This window comes from Bombina bombina, chromosome 3 (assembly GCF_027579735.1).
Source record: "Bombina bombina isolate aBomBom1 chromosome 3, aBomBom1.pri, whole genome shotgun sequence".
In the NCBI taxonomy this organism is placed as follows: domain Eukaryota; kingdom Metazoa; phylum Chordata; class Amphibia; order Anura; family Bombinatoridae; genus Bombina; species Bombina bombina.
In genome coordinates this window covers 430,672,903-430,692,883 of record NC_069501.1, presented here as the reverse complement: position 1 = coordinate 430,692,883, position 19,981 = coordinate 430,672,903, and the positions used below count along the sequence as shown (strand labels likewise).

The 19,981-nt window shown below is 42.2% G+C and overlaps 2 protein-coding genes across 3 annotated transcripts in view; one reads left to right on the top strand and one right to left on the bottom strand.

The window, feature by feature from the left end:
- LOC128653397 (suppressor of tumorigenicity 7 protein homolog) overlaps positions 1-19,981 on the top strand; it is a 400,896-nt gene that overhangs the window by 74,611 nt on the left and 306,304 nt on the right. For both annotated transcript variants that reach the window (XM_053706647.1, XM_053706648.1), the window contains exon 5: positions 16,173-16,288. In XM_053706647.1, the coding sequence (XP_053562622.1) occupies positions 16,173-16,288 (116 nt within the window). The remainder of the gene's footprint in view (positions 1-16,172; positions 16,289-19,981) is intronic.
- LOC128651456 (mitochondrial uncoupling protein 2-like) lies at positions 17,087-18,477 on the bottom strand. The gene is made up of 3 exons (XM_053704500.1): positions 18,474-18,477; positions 17,607-17,909; positions 17,087-17,496 (listed from the first exon to the last, which is right to left on the bottom strand). The coding sequence occupies exons 1-3, from the start codon at positions 18,475-18,477 to the stop codon at positions 17,087-17,089; spliced, it is 717 nt and encodes a 238-aa protein (XP_053560475.1).

Genomic DNA, 19,981 nt, shown 5'->3' with positions numbered 1-19,981 from the left:
AAGTGACCAGGATATCTTAGGTCGACCACTCACTCTCCTACAAGGGAAGGGGATACATCCTATTAGGAGGGGGAAAAGGTAGTTGGTGGTGACCTGCTCAGACAAGAGAGAGAGTGGGGGCGATAAGCACCTTCTAAAAAAGGTCTTTCCCTAGATACACAGCACTATGAGGAGTTTTAAGCTAAACATAAGTATGGACACAGAGATATTAGTTCTATTACTATAGCCTAAGCATTATAAGTCCCAATATATCAACTCTCCTCAGGGGTAAAGTCTCAAAGGCCTCAGAGTCAACTGGTGAATTGGGCTATGCGCTACAAAAAAGCAAAGCAAATATCTCACCCAAAAGAGCTTCCTGTTGGTTGTGTCCTGAGTATATGTGTTTAGCAAGCTGCAGTGGTTGGTCAGTTAGCTTCTTTGTAGGGGTAATGCTCGTAGGGCTGAAGAATTGGTGACCCTGATGAATGCACTGAGTAAGGCAGACTAATCTCCCCTCCTGGGAGCTGCAGCGCCATGTCAGGATCACCACGTGTGTAGGTCTGGCCTGGTTACACTGATGCAGAGACCTCCAGGCTTCTTCAAATCAGCCGCCAGGGATCGTAGGAGGTGATGGTGATGCGTCTCTCGTGAGGAGCTAGCTGAGGCCAGGTCTAGTAGAGGAGTCGTCCGCTTCGGCACTAGACCCAAGATGGCGGCCTCTTCCGCAAACAGATTTTGAGTCTGGTTAATTCTGGACCTGCTCACTGGGATGATCGCTCTGTGCGTAAGCTTGTATCCGTCCAGAGTGCCCCAGATGGGCTGGGAAGGCAATCTCGGCTGTGTCACTTCATTGCAGTTTCGGCATTGCGTGGTATGCTGGACTAGCAAGCCCTAAGGCCCTCTCCTTCACTCTCGCCACTGGTATACTCTCAATGCTCCCGACTCTGGAGCAGAGCCCAGACCCTCCGGTTTTTCACAGTCTCTCCGTTTTTAGGCACTCGCAACAGTGTATCCCAACTTGCTGTGTTAAGCTGCACTTTCAGATACCCTCCTTGGGTTGTGTGAGAGAGTCCGATTGCGACGTACCTTCCCAAATCTGCTGCACTAGCAATGGTCACTGGGTCAGTTGTATAGTAAGGGGAAACTGAATTTCCAGCAGTTTTAGGCAGTTTATGCACAGAGCTCCTTTCAGCTGCGACCGCTCAACTCAGTGGCTAGCTCCGCCCCCAGGGCAATCTCTTCTGCTCAAAGTTTCAGAGTTGTTGGCACTCCAGTGTGATCCTCCATATTTGGTGTTTCACAAGGATAAGGCGGTATTGAGAACTAGGAAAAACACAATATCTAAGCCTCTACAACTTTCCAGAAAGAAAAAACATGCAATAAAAAAGTGTGCTAAGAAAAGCAACAGCATCAACCAAAATGAATAAATAAGAGATTTTTTTCCACTGCTATTATTAAAAGCTCATACAGCTGCAAGTATCAATCACACTTCACCATTCATACCATGTGTAGTGCAAAAACCACTGGTGGTACAAAATAATAAAATTATATATAAAATTATATGTATAAAAAATGGACTTTGTCCAGAAACAAAAAAAATGTCCAGATGAATTAAAAGTCCAGATAAATTAAAATAGATATCCAGAAGCAATATCCTCTATTTGTAGTAGTAACGGATGAAAAACAACTATTAGAGTTAAAGTTTAACTTTGTGTATCACTTGTACATATAGCAGTTTGCTATTAAATGTCCACAAGACAATGTTTTTCCATAAAACAACAATTTCCAGAGTATTGCCTTTTAAAACATAAGGGATCCGTGGAACCTCTAATTCCCCCGGTGTTAAACGACTATGTGGGTACGTATCACGTTTTACCTTGTAATAGTTGGTGTCCTTTTGGGGCTTTTAGGGTCTCTTACCACATTTTCCCTTTTTCCACAACACTCATCACGTGTTGTCTTTCTGCCAATCAAATTGCCGTGTGTTTAATCCAGTGAGTTTCAGCGTGTTTCCTCCCAAGCGTGTGTCAGAGTGCTCTGTTCTTGGGCTATATTATTATCCACTGGATTAAACACACAGCAATTTGATTGGCAGAAGGACAACACGTGATGACACACACGCAAGCGGCTGAATCAAACAGAAAGTGAGACGCAGAGAAAAAGACGCCAACAGCTGAGTGTTGTGGAAAAAGGGAAAATGTGGTAAGAGACCCTAAAAGCCCGAAAAGGACACCGACTATTACAAGGTAAAACGTGATACGTACCCACATAGTTGTTTAACACCGGGGGAATTAGAGGTTCCACGGATCCCTTATGTTTTAAGAGGCAATACTCTTGGTGGATCCATCCGGAGCAACTGTCCATGGGGACATGCTTCTTGACACCGTCCTGGGAGATTGTGACCACGGACCCCAGTCTGGCAGGATGGGGAGCTGTTTGGGGTGCAAGGATGGCACAAGGAAAATCCTTCCATCAGGGGGAATGGTCTCTTCACCCTGAGGTGTTTGCAGAGATTTGTCTCAGATGGGGAATGCTGGAGATAGACCTCATGGCGTCCAGACTCAATTGCAATCTACCCCAATGTGGGTCGAGGTCCAGGGATTCCCAGGCAGAGCTGATGGATGCCTTAGCGTTACCTTGGGGGTTTAGCCTAGCTTACATTTTTCCACTATTACCACTTCTACCTCGTGTAGTGGCACGCATCAAACAGGAGCGAGCTTCGGCCATTCTGATTGCTCCATCGTGGCCGCGGAGGATGTGGTTTGTGGATCTGGTGGGGATGTCATCCTCTCCGCCGTGGAAGTTACCCTGTCACAGGGATCTGCTGGAACAGGGCCCTTTTCAACATCAGAATTTAAATTCTCTGAGGCTGACTGCGTGGGGATTGAACGCCTAGTCTTGGCCAAGAGAGGCTTTTCTGAAAGTGTGATTGATACTCTAGTTCAGGAAAGGAAGCCAGTCACTCGTCGCATCTACCATAAGGTGTGGAGGACTTACTTGTCCTGGTGTGAGAAGCATGGGTATCCTTTGCAGAAGGTGAAGGTATCCAGGATTCTGTCCTTTCTCCAAGACGGTTTGGAGAAGGGTCTTGCCGCCAGTTCCTTAAAGGGACAGATTTCGGCATTATCAATCTTGTTGCATAGGATGCTCGCTGAGCTCCCTGAAATTCAATCTTTTGTTCAGGCTCTGTTTAGAATCAGGCCTGTCTGTAGACAGTCTGCTCCTCCATGGAGCTTAATCTTGGTCCTTAGGGTATTGCAAAAGTTTCCGTTTGAGCCTATGCATTCTGTTGACATTAAGATTCTGTCCTGGAAGGTTCTCTTCCTGTTGGCTATTGCATCGGCACGCTGAGTATCTGAACTGGCTGAACATGTGAAAACAAAAAAAGGGGAAAAAAGCGCAAAGCCACTCTAAATGTAAACTGTTTACAATAATTTTAATACATAAAAAATAAAAACATCACACTCACATGTGAAAACCTCAAAAAATATGAGGTATTGAAAACACAGTGATCACATATGCTGCAATCAGGCACTTTCAGCGGTATATCCGTAGATCTGTAAAAAAAACACCCTTGTGGTATCAATAGAGACGTTCTTAGTCTGTAATCCAGATCCGTTGGTCAGCTGAAACTACAAAGTTCAAAACCACAGCTGCTCCAGAGCTCTCTATGAGCCGGCTTAAGTGCTGCTGGGCAAATCTCGCGGATGTCGTGGGCGTGGCCTAATGCGTTTCGTGAGGCGCTTCTCACTTCGTCAGAGGCAGCCCAACAAACGAAAATGAATTCTCCAGATTCCAGTTTGCATAATTAAATTGTGCAAACAAGGCAGGCTGGATGTTACAGACAACAGCTGTCTGAATTAGGTCTCCCTGGATTGTTCTTTCAAATGGTTTGAATAAGTGGTGTAAAGTGCTCCAAAGTGAAAAAGTAGTTAAAAGGCAGACTACTTAAAATCACAGTTTTATTTTAACACATGCAACGCGTTTCTCTGCTGACTAGCTGTTTCATCAGGCATGAAAGAACAATCCAGGGAGACCTAATTCAGACAGCTGTTGTCTGTAACATCTAGCTTGCCTTGTTTGCACAATTTCATTGTGCAAACTGGAATCTGGAGAATTCATTTTCGTTGGTCGGGCAGCCTCTGACGAAGTGAGAAGCGTCTCACGAAATGCATTAGGCTATGCCCACGACATCTGCGAGATTTGCCCAGCAGCACTCAAGCCGGCTCATAGAGAGCTCTGGAGCAGCCGTGGTTTTGAACTTTGTAGTTTCAGCTGGCCAACGGATCTGGATTACAGACTAAGAATGTCTCTATTGATACCACAAGGGTGTTCTTTTACAGATCTACGGATATAGCGCTGAAAGTGCCTTATTGCAGCATATGCGATCACTGTGTTTCCAATACCTCATACTTTTTGAGGTTTTTACATGTGAGTGTGATGTTGTTTTTATTTTTTATGTTTTAAAATTATTGTAAACAGTTTACATTTAGAGTGGCTTTGCGCTTTTTTGCCTTTTTTTGTTTTCACATGTTTATCCTGAGAGGTGCTCCAACACCTGTATGATTATTAGCAGCATTGCCACCTGGATCATCACCTATTATTTTAAACTCCATTTGAATTCCCTATAGACAAATGATTTTGGATGTCTAAGATATCTATTTGTATACTTGGGTATAAGTGAGTATCACTTTTCTTCTTATGTATATGTCATGATATGTGCTGCATTATTCCAAATATTGTGAGTTGAGCATTTTAATGATAGTGTCTTATTGTTTATTAGGTTTTATTGTGCATTAACTATTTATTATATATAAACATCATTTGGTGCACTGTACTATATACTAACATTGTTTGTTGCACTGTTATATTGGCGATTAAAGAGCTTATTGTGTGTTTTTTGTTATCTGAACTGGCTGCCTTGCATTGTGAGCCTCCTTATCTGGTTTTTCATGCGGATAAGACTGTACTTCGCACTGGTTTGGGGTTTCTTCCTAAGGTGGTGTCTAACCGTAACATCAATCAGGAAATAGTTGTTCCTTCTTTGTGTCCTAACCCTTCTTCTTCTAAGGAGAGTTTACTTCATAACCTGGATGTGGTTCGTGCCTTAAAGTTCTATCTTCAGGCTACAAAGGATTTCAGACAGTCTACATCTCTTTTTGTGGTGTATTCAGGGAAGCGCAAGGGGCAGAGGGCCTCTTCCACTTCTTTGTCCTTTTGGTTAAGGAGCTTGATTCACTTGGCCTATGAGACAACGGGACATAAGCCTCCTCAGAGGATCACGGCTCATTCAACTAGAGCTGTAGCTTCGTCTTGGGCCTTCAAGAATGAGGCCTCTATGGAGAAAATTTGTAAGGTGGCTACCTGGTCCTCCTTACACACTTTTACAAAGTTTTACAAGTTTGACATTTTTGCTTCTGCGGAAGCTGTTTTTGGGAGAGAGGTTTTGCAGGCTGTGGTGCCCTCAGATTAGGGTCCGCCTTTTACCCTCCCGGTTTCATTCAGTGTCTTCTAGAGCTTGGGTATATGTTCCCAACAGTAATGAATGGAAGATGTGGGTCTCATGGTGTGGCTGCCTCAGTTGCAGATTTAACCTTTCGTGACCTCTAATTGCAGATGATGCATCAATGGAATGGGGACCACAAGAATCTGTCTCAAAGTATTTTGTTAGATCACAAGACAAGACCATATTTGACTTCGTGGTTGGACCATTGAGGCCTTTGGAAGGGACGCAACCTTATGGTTGGGAGCGCTTTTTTGGATTATATTGTTCTTTGTAGTCGGGCGTGGTTACGCTCTGTCTTCTATTTCCGCATTCCCGACCGTGTGGCGAAGGAGAAATTCTAGTTCTCAGGGGTCTGGTCATAGGAGCTGGTGAGTGCCCCAGCCATTGTGGGTGTCAGGTGCCGTTTTACTTCTTTAGTCCATATTTGCTTTTCCTCTATCCAGTTATGGAGGATTCTGATGCTGAGACTGTGCAAATTTCAGATTCAGTTATGGAGGATTCTGATACTGAGACTATTTTAATTTCAGATTCTGCGTCCGGTGAAGAATCCGGATTGGCCTCGTTGACACATGTCAACCAGTTTTGTTCTGTATGCCATATGAGAGCGCCTTGTTCCTCGGGCTCTGGGATTCAAGGGTCAGCTGAGCCATCCGCCTCTGGGGTTCCTGTCCTCCGAGAGGCGAGTTCCCTACCGATCAATACTTCTACACATGTGGCTAACCCAGTTTATGATTATTCCTCCATGCAGGGCGGCGTGTTGCCCCCCGGAGGTTGCAGCACGTGTTCGTTTCCACATATTTTTGGCGATTATTAGTCTGCAGAGCCCAGACGTTTTTATGCGCGTTTCTGCTCGTGCCCTATTATCCCGGATCTACCACCTTGAGGAGGGCCTATACAGTTCCCTGCGGGTGTAGCTGTCCGAGTGCTGTGCCTTTCGTTATAGAGTGGCGCGTCTTACTCAGACATGTTTTTCAGTTATTAAATTATCCTATCCTTCTCGGATACGGGAATTTTCAGTCTGCTTCGAATGGTGCACCTCAGTAGACATGTGGGGATGATGTTATCTCCTGACTGTCTTTGTTTGAGATCTTTCCCAGTTTGTTTGGAAGATTAGGGCTCCGTTCGGCTGGTCCTGCAGAGGCCTCTTTTTTTTATTGGGCGTTAACCTACGGGTTGCCTTATATTTTATTTTAATCCGGTTAGGATGTCTTTTATTTTGTTTATTATTCCTTCCTTCGGGAATACTAAACTGGGATCGATGCTCTCTGTTACTTCGGCGGAAGTGTTTTTGGGACATATTAGTCCTATGTTTGTCAGTTTCCCTTCTTCCCCTCTGAGGGAGGATTTATGTGGCCTGAAGGTTAGGACCTGGATGCAGGCTGGTCCTGTTGGGTTCGGTTCTGTCTTGTGGTTGTTTAGACACGTGGCGCCGTTCTGATTGGCTGGTACGGTCAAGGTGCAGAGTGCTCATGTTATCATTTGTTTTACATTCAACTAAGCATTCTAGAGGACCTGTGGGTCTACAAGGCAAGAAGGATTATCTCAGTCCTTATAGCCTTCAATTTGGATGACTGGGTCAGTGGATTCTACGCTGCGTCATTTCTATGGCATCTGGTTTTGCTGGACCCTAGTGTTCCGCTCCCACATGGTGGAGAGTTGGAGGGCTTAGCGCTTTCTTCCCGCAGTGTGGCGATTCAGCCTATTTTTCTCTAGAGGCTTGAGGATTGTCATTGGACTTGGTCCTCAGCAGCTAGTAAGTCAAAGGGTAGTTTAGCTGCCTTGAAACATTTGGGTTGCAGAATGTAGCCAGATGTGTACTGTCTAGCTGTTTTTCTGAGACATTTTGGTCCCCCTCTGTGATCTCCATGTTAGGTCTCCTTTTTAGGGGCCTGGGAGATGTTTCTTCCCTGTTAGGGACACTGGGCGTGGTCTCCTTGGGTTTGTTTGGGGTTCCTCCTGGAACTGGGGATGGTTCGCGCCCCTTCTCACTGTGATCATCCACTTGGGCGGAGGTGATGTGGAGACCAGCCTTTTCTCAAGTGGTTTTGACCTCGAGGTATCCCCTTGCCTTATTGTCCTGAGGCTGTTGGTGAGTCTAGAAGCTCTAGTGTCGTTGCACAACTTTTTACTGCCTTGGCTCTTTGGAGAGTGGGAGTTCGGCAAGGGTGTGGTCTCTTCCTTAGGTCGGAACTTGAGTTTTTCTCATTATCCGGGTTGATCTGGATATCTCATTAGTATCCCCTGTGGTCTGGGTTGTTATTTCGACGGGGTGTTGAGTTTGCGGGTTCTGTTTATCCAAACAGTTGGGGGTTCAGACTTGTTCTCCCAGGGGCTTCCAGTTGCTGGTTTTCATTCAGCATTTTCCCTTGTGGATCCCGTTGTGGGTTGTTACCGGACCTTTAGGCTCCAGGGTTGGTTCGGGGTTCCCCAGTTCCTGGAAACTTGGACTATGTCCTTTTACTCGGATTTCTTGATCTGGTCTTGGTTGGCCAGGTTTTCTGAGTGTTGTTGCTCGTTGGGGCTTGGGTTGCACCTTAGATGGTTTTCCCTTAGTCGGCTTGCTGTAGTATCCATTGGATTCACTGCTCTGCAGGTGAATGGACTTGCAGTGTCACTGCTGCTACTATTGCACATTGGTTGCATGTTAGCAGGCTAGTTTTTAGAGGAATCACTTTCAAGGGGGATTGATCTATTTTTAACCTGTGGTTTATGGAAGGTGCTGCCTTTTAGCCCTTTCCCCTTCTTGGGTGAGAGCTTAGTTTCGTTTTTAGAGAGATGTGGTCCTTCTCTTAAGGCTTCTCCTGGTTCAGGAGTTGGGACCTGTGAGTTTCCCTAGCTTTAGAAGGTTTTTCTCTCTGGGTTACGTTCCGCTGGAGTCTTGCTGGCTCCGTGTCAAGACTAAGTTGGACGTTTTTGCTAGATCGTTTGGGTCTACGGCCCTGTTGTCTGTTCTAAGAAGTAGGGTTGCACCCGTGCTCTGTTTTATTGGCTGTGGCCATTCTTCCGCTCGTTTTGGAGTGCTTCTGTTTCCCTGTTTCAGGCCTGCCGTTGCTGGGGCTAGCAGCCGGCTGGGAGTGGGTTTTGAGAGACGTTGTCATATTCAGAGTCTAGGTGGGCTAGCTGGACAGCTAGCTCAGCATACTGATGCTCTTTGGCTAGTCTGTAATGTAGCAGACCGAGGGTTGCTAGTTTGTTCCCCGGCAAGGTCTACTCAGCCTTTCCTCCTTTCGAGGTTGATAAAATGAGCAGCGCATTGTGTCCCTTAAGGGGATTAGCCACATTTGCATAGTAGCTAGCTGACTACCTAAGCTTACAAGCAGAGGGTCTAGGGTTGTTCCACCTCAGGTTCAGGGTGTCTCTTCTCTTCTTAGGGGACCTCGTGGAGGTTATGATCCCCCTTTTTTGGAAGAACTGTGGGTAGGTCTAGCGACTTGGATTGCCTAGAGGGTGCCCTCTGTCTGGTTGTTGGCTTTTGCTCTCAGCAAGTATTCCCTGTGTCATCCTGAGGATGGGAGCGTGTTCTTGACTCAAGGTTTTTCGTCTGGGTATGTTACAAGTTTTTTTGTAGCAGAATACTTCAGTGTTCCAAGTTCAGGACTACGTGAGGACTCCTCTCAAACGTTGTGCAAAAGCACCAAGGACAACAGAAGACGAAGGTTTCTCTGTTTATAGGCCCAGTCCTATACCTCTGGTTTCCTTGGTCTAGGCGTAGTCTTCCCTTGTTTGTCAGGACCCATTTGGGCCTTTTCGAGCGGGGCTTGCTCGGGGAGGGGGGGGTTCCTTTTATGGAGTTTGTGACCTTTCGGTCTTTCCTTCATTCTCCTGGCCCTCTCCCTTTGGGAGTTTAGGCTGGTGTTCCCTTCTTTAGAGAGAGGTGTGTGAGGAGGAACCGACTGTTGGGCGAGGGTTTCTCCTGGAGGCCTGTTGGCTCAGTTGAGTCCGATTTTGCGGTCTCTAGCTTGGCCCTGGACTACCTGGGGGTCAGTGTCCTCAGGGCTTTTCCTTTCAAAAGTTTCTCGGCTTCGGACAAAGCTGGGGCTTTTTGTGGGCAGTGATTTCAGGATTGGTGCCCTCAGAATGGGCCGCATAATGTACCCTCCCGTCTTGGCATTCAGTGTCCTCTATAGCTTGGGTATTGTTTTCCCAAAAGTAATGAATGCAGCTGTGGACTGAAAGCTCAGTAATGAATGCAGCTGTGAACTGAAAGCTCAGAACATTCTAGCAGAAAAATAGTTAGAAGAAAAAGAAGCTTCCTGGATAAAAGATAAATTGTGCTTACCTGATAAATTTTTTTTCTTCTGATGGAAAGAGTCCACAGCCCCCCACCCGTAATTTTTAAGTGGGGCGGCCTTATTTTATCTTCTGGCATCTTTCACCCTGATATTTCTTCTACTGTTAATTGTTCCTTGGCAGAATGACTGGGGGATGAGAAGAGTGGGAGGAGTATTTAAGCCTTTGGCTAGGGTGTCTTTGCCTCCTCCTGGTGGCCAGGTTCTTAATTCCCAAAAGTAGAGAATGCAGCTGTGGACTCTTTCCATCAGAAGAAAAGAAAATTATCAGGTAAGCACAATTTATCTTTTATCCAGGAAGCTTCTTTTTCTTCTAACTATTTTTCTGCTAGAATGTTCTGAGCTTTCAGTTTTGTCATGCAAACATTCTTTTCTGATTTTTCACTAGGATAAGGCTGTTCTTCCCAACAGCTATTCTTTTCTTCCTAATGTGGTATCTACAGTTACTATTAATTAGGAAAACGTGGTTCCTTCTTTTTGCCCAGCTCCTTAGAATTCTAAGGAGCGTCTTCACCACAACTTGGATGTTGTAAGAGCTCTCAAATATTATGTAGAGGCCACAAAAGATTTCAGACATTCTTCTTTTCTTTTTGTAAATGTTTCTAAGCCTTGCAAAGGTCAGAAAGCTACGGCTGTTTCTTTAGCAGCTTGGCTTAATGCCTTAATTCACAAGGCTTTTTTGTTTGCAGGGAAATCTCCCTCAGAGCGCATCACTGCTCATTCCACTAGAGCAGTTGCTACTTCTTGGGCCTATCGTTTTGAGGCTTCTGTTGATGACATTTGTAAGGCAGCTTTTTCAAAGTTGTTTTACGTAGATTTGTATGCTTCTTCTGAGGCTGCCTTTGGAAGAAAAGTTCTGCAGGTCTTAATAGTAACATCCTGTTTTTACTGTTTCCCCCCCCCCCCCCCCCCCCCATTCACAGTGGTCTTGTGGACTTCATGGCTTGGGTATTGATCCCCACATGTGATGGCAATATGTATGCTTACCTGATAAATTAATTTCTTCCATGATGGTGAGAGACCACAAGCCCCCCTTTTCTTTTTTGTTCAGGTGGCGGTTATACTTGTTTCCCACTTTCTCTCCCCTTTTCATGGGAAGTGGGAGGGATTTAAAGCTCTGGTGTGTTGGGGTGTCTTTTGCCTCCTAGTGGTCGGGAGGGAAATATTCCCACATGTGATGGACTCTCACCATCATGAAAATGTATCGGGTAAACATAAATTGTGTTTTTTTGTTGTTGTTTTTATTTTCTGGTTTTGTCATTTTAAAGATTTTTGCTTTAACTGTGTTGAAAAAGAAGTTTGTTACCAATATGTTAAACACAACTTAGACTTTGTCTGGTAATGTTCTGTGTATTAACTAGTAACGTGAACTGCGTGCATTTTACATTAAATACCATCCTTCACTGATTTTGTTAATTCCTATAAATCTTAAACTGTTCCCTTGATTAATTTTAAGTATGTGTGCCAGATTTTTCTGTTAAGGCTATTAATCAAAAGTGCTTTTCTTTTACATTCCTTGCAGAAAATGGAGTAAAAAATTAAAAAGCTGCTGTAATCTTAACATTGTTTTAACTGCAGGTGTAGAATCAATATTTCAACAAGCATTTTAGGTCAAATGTGATTTTTGTTAACCAGCAAATATGCACCTGGAATTTGGAATTTAGCAGCAATTTGAGGAAGGTTATCTTAACAACAGGGTTCCTCACTTAGATTTGCACAGCCAGATTAAACGCAAAAAATAAAATGAAGCGTTAGTTACTGGTGATATGCCTACGTGCTACTTGAAGACCTCTTTTTACCTGGTCTCTAACCTACAGCCACACACTAACGTCTAGTCATACACACTAAAATGCAAACAAGAGTGACACAGCCATTTGTAGTTCACCCTAGACTCAAAACACGGAGGTGACCTGCACTCGAAAACCAGAATAGGAACATATCCCATGCCACTGGAAAAACTCAGAGCTCTGGGTGCTAAACTGGATGCGCAAAGATAGATTAAACGCAGAGTCTGTCTAGGGCTAACTGCCTGAATCACTGGGCTTATCACCTTTTAGCTATACCTAGCTATTTATATTATTTTTTTATATAAATATGTACGGCAGTGTTAGCTATCCTGTGTACAAGCTGTGTTTGATATTTATGTGATCTCTCCCTAATGAACTTTGCACCCAGACAATTTTGGGTGCAAACAGCCTGATTCACTGAATGTAAACCAAGCTTTCTTTGAGTGCCGGGTTAGTGCCCGCTATATGTGTGTTTAGTTTTTTCTCTGTATATGCTAAGGGCCCAGTTGTCCCTTAACCCCTTAATGACCACATCACTTTTCCATTTTCTGTCCGTTTGGGACCAAGGCTATTTTTACATTTTTGAGGTGTTTGTGTTTAGCTGTAATTTTCCTCTTACTCATTTACTGTACCCACACATATTATATACTGTTTTTCTCGCCATTAAATGGACTTTCTAAAGATACCATTATTTTCATCATATCTTATAATTTACTATAAAAAAAATTATAAAATATGAGGAAAAAATGGAAAAAAACACACTTTTTCTAACTTTGACCCCCAAAATCTGTTACACATCTACAACCACCAAAAAACACCCATGCTAAATAGTTTCTAAATTTTGTCCTGAGTTTAGAAATACCCAATGTTTACATGTTCTTTGCTTTTTTTGTAAACTATAGGGCCATAAATACAAGTAGCACTTTGCTATTTCCAAACCATTTCTTTTCAAAATTAGCGATAGTTACATTAGAGCACTGATATCTTTCAGGAATCTCTGAATATCCATTGACATGTATATATTTTTTTTTAGTAGACAACCCAAAGTATTGATCTAGGCCCATTTTGGTATATTTCATGCCACCATTTCACCGCCAAATGCAATCAAATAGAAAAAATTGTTCACTTTTCACAAATTTTTTCACAAACTTTTGGTTTCTAACTTAAATTATTTACAAACAGCTTGTGCAATTATGGCATAAATGGTTGTAAATTCTTCTCTGGGATCCCCTTTGTTCAGAAATAGCAGACATATATGACTTTGGTGTTGCTTTTTGGTAATTAGAAGGCCGCTAAATGCCACTGCGCACCACACGTGTATTATGCCCAGCAGTGAAGGGGTTAATTAGGGAGCATGTAGGGAGCTTTTTGGGGTAGTTTTAGCTTTAGTGTAGTGTAGTAGACAACCCCAAGTATTGATCTAGGCCAATTTTGGTATATTTCATGCCACCATTTCACCGCTAAATGCGATCAAATTAAAAGAAACGTTAATTTTTTCTCAATTTTAGGTTTCTCACTGAAATTATTTACAAACACCTTCTGCAATTATGGCACAAATGGTTGTAAATGCTTCTCTGGGATCCCCTTTGTTCAGAAATAGCAGACATATATGGCTTTGGCATTGCTTTTTGGTAATTAGAAGGCCTCTAAATGCCGCTGCGCATCACACGTGTATTATGGCTAGCAGTGAAGGGGTTAATTATGTAGCTTGTAGGGAGCTTGCAGGGTTAATTTTAGCTTTAGTGTAGAGCTCAGCCTCCCACCTGAAACATCAGACCCCCTGATCCCTCCCAAACAGCTCTCTTCCCTCCCCCACCCCACAATTGTCCCCGCCATCTTAAGTACTGGCAGAAACTCTGCCAGTACTAAAATAAAAGGTATTTGGCCCTTTTTTAAAAAAAAAAAAAGCATATTTACATATGCTGATGTGTAGGATCCCCCCTTAGACCCCAACCTCACTGATCCCCCACCATACTGCTCTCTAACCCTTCCCCTCTGCAATAATGGGCGCCATCTTGGGTACTGGCAGCTGTCTGCCAGTACCCAGTTTTGTAACAAAATGAGCCTTTTTTTTTTTTAAATTCCCTTTTCTGTAGTGTAGCTTTCCCCCCCCCCACCGAGACCAACCCCCAACCCCTTCCAAAACCCTTAGATTGCATTTAAGTTTTTTTTTTTTTTACTTTTTAACTTTTTTTTTTCTGTAGTGTAGCGGTTCCCACCCGCTCCCGCCCCGTGCATGCGCCCGCCCACCACCCCCGTGCACGCGCGCGCTCCCGTGCGCGCCCCCGTAGCTCCCGCCCCCCCGATCCCGCCCCCCTCCACTCCACATAGCGCACCGATGGCCGCCACCCGCCTCCCACGTAAGCTCCCACCCACCAACGATACCGGCCATCGATGTCCGGTGCAGAGAGGGCCACAGAGTGGCTCTCTCTGCATCGGATGGCCAAGGGGGGTTATTGCAGGATGCCTCCATATCGAGGCATCACTGCAATAACCGGAAAGCAGCTGGAAGCGAGCAGGATCGCTTCCAGCTGCTTTCCACACCGAGGACGTGCAGGGTACGTTCTCAGGCATTAACTGCCTTTTTTTTGAGGACGTACCCTGCACGTCCTCGGTCGTTAAGGGGTTAAAGGGACACTGAACCCAAATTTTTTCTTTTGTAATTCAGAAAGTGCATGCAATTTTAAGCAACTTTCTAATTTGCTCCTATTATCAATTTTTCTTCATTCTCTTGCTATCTTTATTTGAAAAAGAAGGCATCTAAGCTTTTTTTGGTTTCAGTACTCTCGACAGCACTTTTTTTTATTGGTGGATGAATTTATCCACCAATCAGCAAGGACAACCCAGGTTGTTCACCAAAAATGGGCCAGCATCTAAACTTACATTTTTGCATTTCAAATAAAGATACCAAGAGAATGAAGAAAATTTGATAATAGGAGTAAATTAGAAAGTTGCTTAAAATTTCATGCTCAATCTGAATCACGAAAGAAAAAAATTTGGGTACAGTGTCCCTTTAAATATCATTCCCATTTATCAGTTTATTAATAACAAATATTGGATGAGATCTGGGTGTTTAAAGGGATATGATACCCAGACTTTGTCTTTCATGATTCAGCATGCAGTTTTAAACAATTTTGTAATTTACTTTTATTATCAAATTTTCTTTGTTCTCTTTTTGTTCTTTTGTTGAAAAAAGCTCAGGAGCATGCACGTCTCTGGAGCACTATATGGCAGCAGTTTTGCAACAATGTTACTCATTTGCAAGAGCACTAGATGGCAGCACTATTTCCTGTCATGTAGTGCTCCGGACACCTACCTAAGTTTCTCTTTGACAAAGAATAACATGGGAAGGAAGCAAATTTAATAACCAAATTAAATTGGAAACGTTTTTTAAAATTGTATTCTCTGTCTGAAAATAAATGTGTGTTTTTTTTGTATCTATAATAAATAAAATCTTTAAACGTATATGAAACCAACAATTTTTCTTTCATGATTCAGTTAGAATTTTACATCTATTATCAAATTTGCTTCATTCTCTTGTTATCCTTTTATTGAAAAAGCAGACATGCACTATTAGGAGCTAGTTAAACACATTGGGGTATATTTATTAATGTGCGAGCGGACATGATACGATGTAGCGTATCATGTCTGCCGCACATCGATAAATGCCGACAGCATACACTGTCTGCATTTATTGTTGCACCAGAAGTTCTTGTGAACTGCTGGTGCAATGCCGCCCCCTGCAGATTCGCGGCCAATCAGCCGCTAGCAGGGGGTGCCAATCGGGTTGATTTCTGTCCGCGGCCTCAGAGCAGACAGACAAGTTATGGAGCAGAGGTCTTTAGACCGCTGCTTCATAATTTCTGTTTCCAGCTCACCGGAAACCAGGAGCATCAAGCTCTATACGGAGCTTGATAAATCAGCCCCATTGAGTGATCCATTGACAAGAGGCATATATGTGTAATCAGCATTTCTGCTCCTGAGCCTACTAAGGTATGCTTTTCAACAAAGGATAACAAGGGAACAAAAGTAAATTAGCTAATAGACATAAACTGGAATGTGGTTTAAAAATGACAAGTTTTATCTGAATCAGGAAAGTTTAATTTTGTCTTTTCTGTCATTACCAATATACAGGCATTGCTGTAACTGTGTCAGATTATTATTGTAATATTCTGCTTTTTTCTTGTCTTGGGATGGTATTTCTACATGCACACAGTTGCAGCATATTGGATCTGAGATATACTGAAGGTTGGCACTACCATTATTAAATTTACTACATCAAGGATTTTTTTTTTTTTTACTCTAATAAAGAGAATTGCTGCTTCAATAGTCAGACCATTGAATACCACCGATTTTTTTCCTCCACATGGCCTGTTACGTTAACAGTGTGTTCAGTCTCACCCATATCTTACACAGTGGTAAAAAGTAGAACTTACTTTCAAACGCTCATCTATAAAAAAAAAACAATAAAGGAAAACTATAAATAGTCCTTTTCTTTGAGTTGCATTTGGGACTATAAAGGCAGAATACCGTGAAAGTGTTTGTGTTAAGAAATACCAGATGATTATCCTTTCACCTCTATCGTATAACTTTTAATCTGCTTTTTTTTAGGTACACATGGGTTACTGGAAGAGAACCTCTCACATACTATGATATGAATCTGTCTGCTCATGATCACCAGACATTTTTTACATGCGATACCGACACCTTGCGACCATGTGATGCTGGTATGTTTTTTTTCCTTTTTTTTGTTTTGTTAAAATAGTATTATTATATTATATATCTTATATATCTGACTTTTTTCTATAGCCTAGGAGGGGTGATCTGTATAGGATTTAGTTCCTTACAAATTGTGGCAGTGTTTTTAACCAATCTCCAGTTTTCCATTTTGGTGTTTACCTGATGTTCTATTTTGTGGGCAGTGTAATACTGTTCAATGTAGAATTTTCAGTTATTTATAAATATTAGCAAAGCACCGATTAATTGCAACACATTTTGAAAACAATTCATATTAAAGGGCCATTATAGTTGAAAAATGACATGCTGTAATTTGTTAGAGGATGTAATTGTAAGATTATCGACCCTACAGAACTGGTTGTTTAACCCCTGCAAAGGGTTTAAAACCAGAGTAGAAGTGCCGTTCGGGACCCGCAGAGCTAGCTGTACATCTTATTGGATCAGCTGTGAATTCTGCTCTGAACCAGCAGTTCTCTGTGGGTCCTGAGCAGGACTTCTACTGTGTGTTTAACCACATTGTAGGGGTTAAACACACACGGCAGGGTTGATAGCCTTAACGGATTAGAGAGTGTAATTTATTTGACTATAATGGCCCTTATATTGGCTTAAATTTTGCCAGTTGGTTAATAAATGCAGCAGAGTTGTTTGCTCATTAAATCGGTCCTATTTATATATATTTATTTATTTTTTTAAAACTAAAAACCTTTACAGGAGGTATACAGGTGCTTATAAATTCTAGATGCAAGGACAGAAGAATGGGCAGTCACTCACGTTCAAAATGGAGCTTCCTATGACAATTTGGCAGATATCATAGCCCTCTTAAGCCGTTCGTAGGTAACAAACATAACCACATTCCAAGAACCTAGCCTCAAGAATGAAGGCATGAATCCTTTGTAGAATGCTAAGGGCCCCTTCTTTTTAAACATGGTGAGTGCACAGTTCAGGGAGCTCTTGTACTGGCCCATGGCAGAGTTCATGTATCTTATCTTCACTACATTAACTGGGGAGGCAATCACTGTGGTGCAGAATCCGGCTCCAAAAGCAGCGGTGAAATGGCAAGAAAGGTCATCAGTCATAAGGTTGGATTTCAGCAACGTGTCCTTGATCAGGTCATAAGTCACCAGCTCAGTGCAGTTAACTATTGCATTTCGGGTTATGTTGGGTGTGGCACCTTTCCAGAGGCCAAGCATGCCTTCCTCTCATGCAATAGTTTTGTATGCATCCATGGTCCGTTTGTAATCTTTTGGCCCTGGAAACATTAGCCTGAACCGGGAATCTCACCTTTACCTCATCCTTAGGCTGAGCCACCTCCAGAGTAATACAGTCCAATACGGATGGAGGAAAAGCTCATCTGTCGCTGCAAACCGGCAACCAAACCATTATACAGGCTTTTTGGACCCTCAGTCTTCACCATTGTAGAGATCGTGCTGAAGACTCCCGTGTACTGGGCAGCCTTCATGTTGACTGGAGCTTTGGTCTCTCCTTGGATCTGGAGCGCAGTGTCCAGTGGGAAGGTGAACAGGTCGGCTATACATGCTGCCGTCCCAGCACCGATGAACTTCACAGCAGCAGTTGGTGGCACATCTGTGGGCTTAAATCCAACTATTGCGGCTTTGGTGATTTAGGTAAAAACTGAAAATGAAGTGAATCTCTTGTGTGAGGAATGATGTAGTGACAAGGCAAACAAACTACCAAACTCTTAGTTAAGTATTTCAGGGAATTGCAATATACAATATCAAGATTCTCTGAAGGCGTCCCTGCCGTCACATTTGCCACTGGCAGCAAATATTTGATACCCTTTACTTTTCATAGAAAAGTTGTAGTAAATAGGTTGTTGTATACACATAATACTTATGCGGTAAAGAGTGGAAGTGACACGCCCTCAGTCAGAAAGGGAAGGAAGCGGGACCAGCGCGGCAGTGTTTTACCTACTGTAGCAAGTAACGTAAGGGGAGCAAGGCTGAATGATAGAGATAATTCTTAGGACCTGATGGTCTCTCCGCTCTAGTGAGAATATCTAGAAAGTCTTGTCAGTACTGTATGGTCCTTTTAACAAATTTATAAACGCAAATTTTAGCTTGAGAGCTGTTTATCTTGTTATACAGGGTTCTGAATATGGAGAGACACACAGATTACAATATAGGTCCAGATTATGAGTTGGGCGCTAACAGTTACGCATGTTTTTGTGTTTGCGTACGTCGCATGTAGCGCTCATATTACAAGTTGAAAGTAAACGTAATCACCTGAGCGCGATTTAATTTAACGTGCTTCGAGATAGTGCAACCTCAGAGCTCTAGTTAACTGTATAGCGCAACATAAAAGTGTCCCAAAACACATAAAAAAATACATTAAAAGGTACAGTTAAACACATAATAAGACTATCTAATAAAAAATATTTAAAAAAATGATTGCACAAAAAAGTTATGTATGCTTGTACATATGTATTTATATGTGTGTATATGTAGTTACAGACATATTAACACAAACACTTATATATATTTATCGATATATGTGTACATATGTATTTAAGTGCATTGGAGCCCTTTGCAGTCAAGTAGATGAAAACATGAAAAAGCATATTTATACAATATTCATATGTAATAATGGTTTTAACTATGTATTTACTGTAAATATTTCATATTAGAATGTTCTGCACATAGCAGAATATGTTCTAAATATTTTTAAATAGATATTCCTATATATATATATATCTGTATATATCTATACCTATATATATTCATATAGAGAACATATTCTGCTATGTTAAGAACATTAAACTGTAAAATATTAATATTTTCATGTCGGGTTAGTGCTCTTGAGAATATGTGATCGGGTTTGCGCTCGAGTAGGGTGTTTTTCTTCCACTTTTTTGCTCCATTGACTTCTATAGAGGAATATGTTAACTCTGTTGCAAAATTCTAAATTCAGCTTTTTGTGCGCATGGGGTTAGCATGCGAACAAAAACGTTTTACTTTCAACTTGTAATATGAGCGCTACCCAACGCACACAAAAAGTTTACTTTTAGTGAAGTTAGCGCAGGAACGATAAATACTGCTCCACTCCTAATCTGGCCCTAATGCTTAAAAAAAACCTAAAGATTTTGTGTGATTTTCTCTTCATGCCAGCGAGCTTTAGATCATCAGGCCCTGAATTTCATACTCGGGTGGAGGGGGGAAAATTCATAAAGACAAACCTTCAGGGGTGATACACGTTATCTTATTATATGTACCCCCTTTTAAGAACGGTTAGCAAATTGCCCCATATATGGTCGTGGTTTTGGTGATAATGATTTTGGAAAAAATTAAATAAATATGTATAAAATCAATATTAATATTGGTTGTTTTGTTATTTAGTATTTTTTTAGATTTATTGTTATTTTTGTTCGGGGGGGCAGTAAAGTCAAAATTTAAATTGATTGGATAGAGCATGCCATTTTAAACAACTTTCCCATTAACTTCTATTATCAAATGTGTTTTGATTTCTAGGTATCCTTTGTTGAAGACTAAACACAGGTAGGTTGATTGGTGCTTAGTTGTTTCTATAGAAGTCTATTGCTATAACAATGTTGCAAACACTGCTGCAAGATGGCTAAAGACACATGCACGCTCCTGAGCTTACCTAGGATTACTCTTTAGCAAAGGCTACCATGAAAACTAAGCCAAATTTATAATAGAAGTAGAGTA

What these genes read in the sequence shown, in the direction of transcription:
- LOC128651456 (XM_053704500.1), bottom strand. An exon ending in TGGACTGTATTACTCTGGAG is followed by an intron (nt 17,497 to 17,606) that starts GTGGCTCAGCCT and finishes CTATTGCATGAG; the next exon opens with AGGAAGGCATGCTTGGCCTC.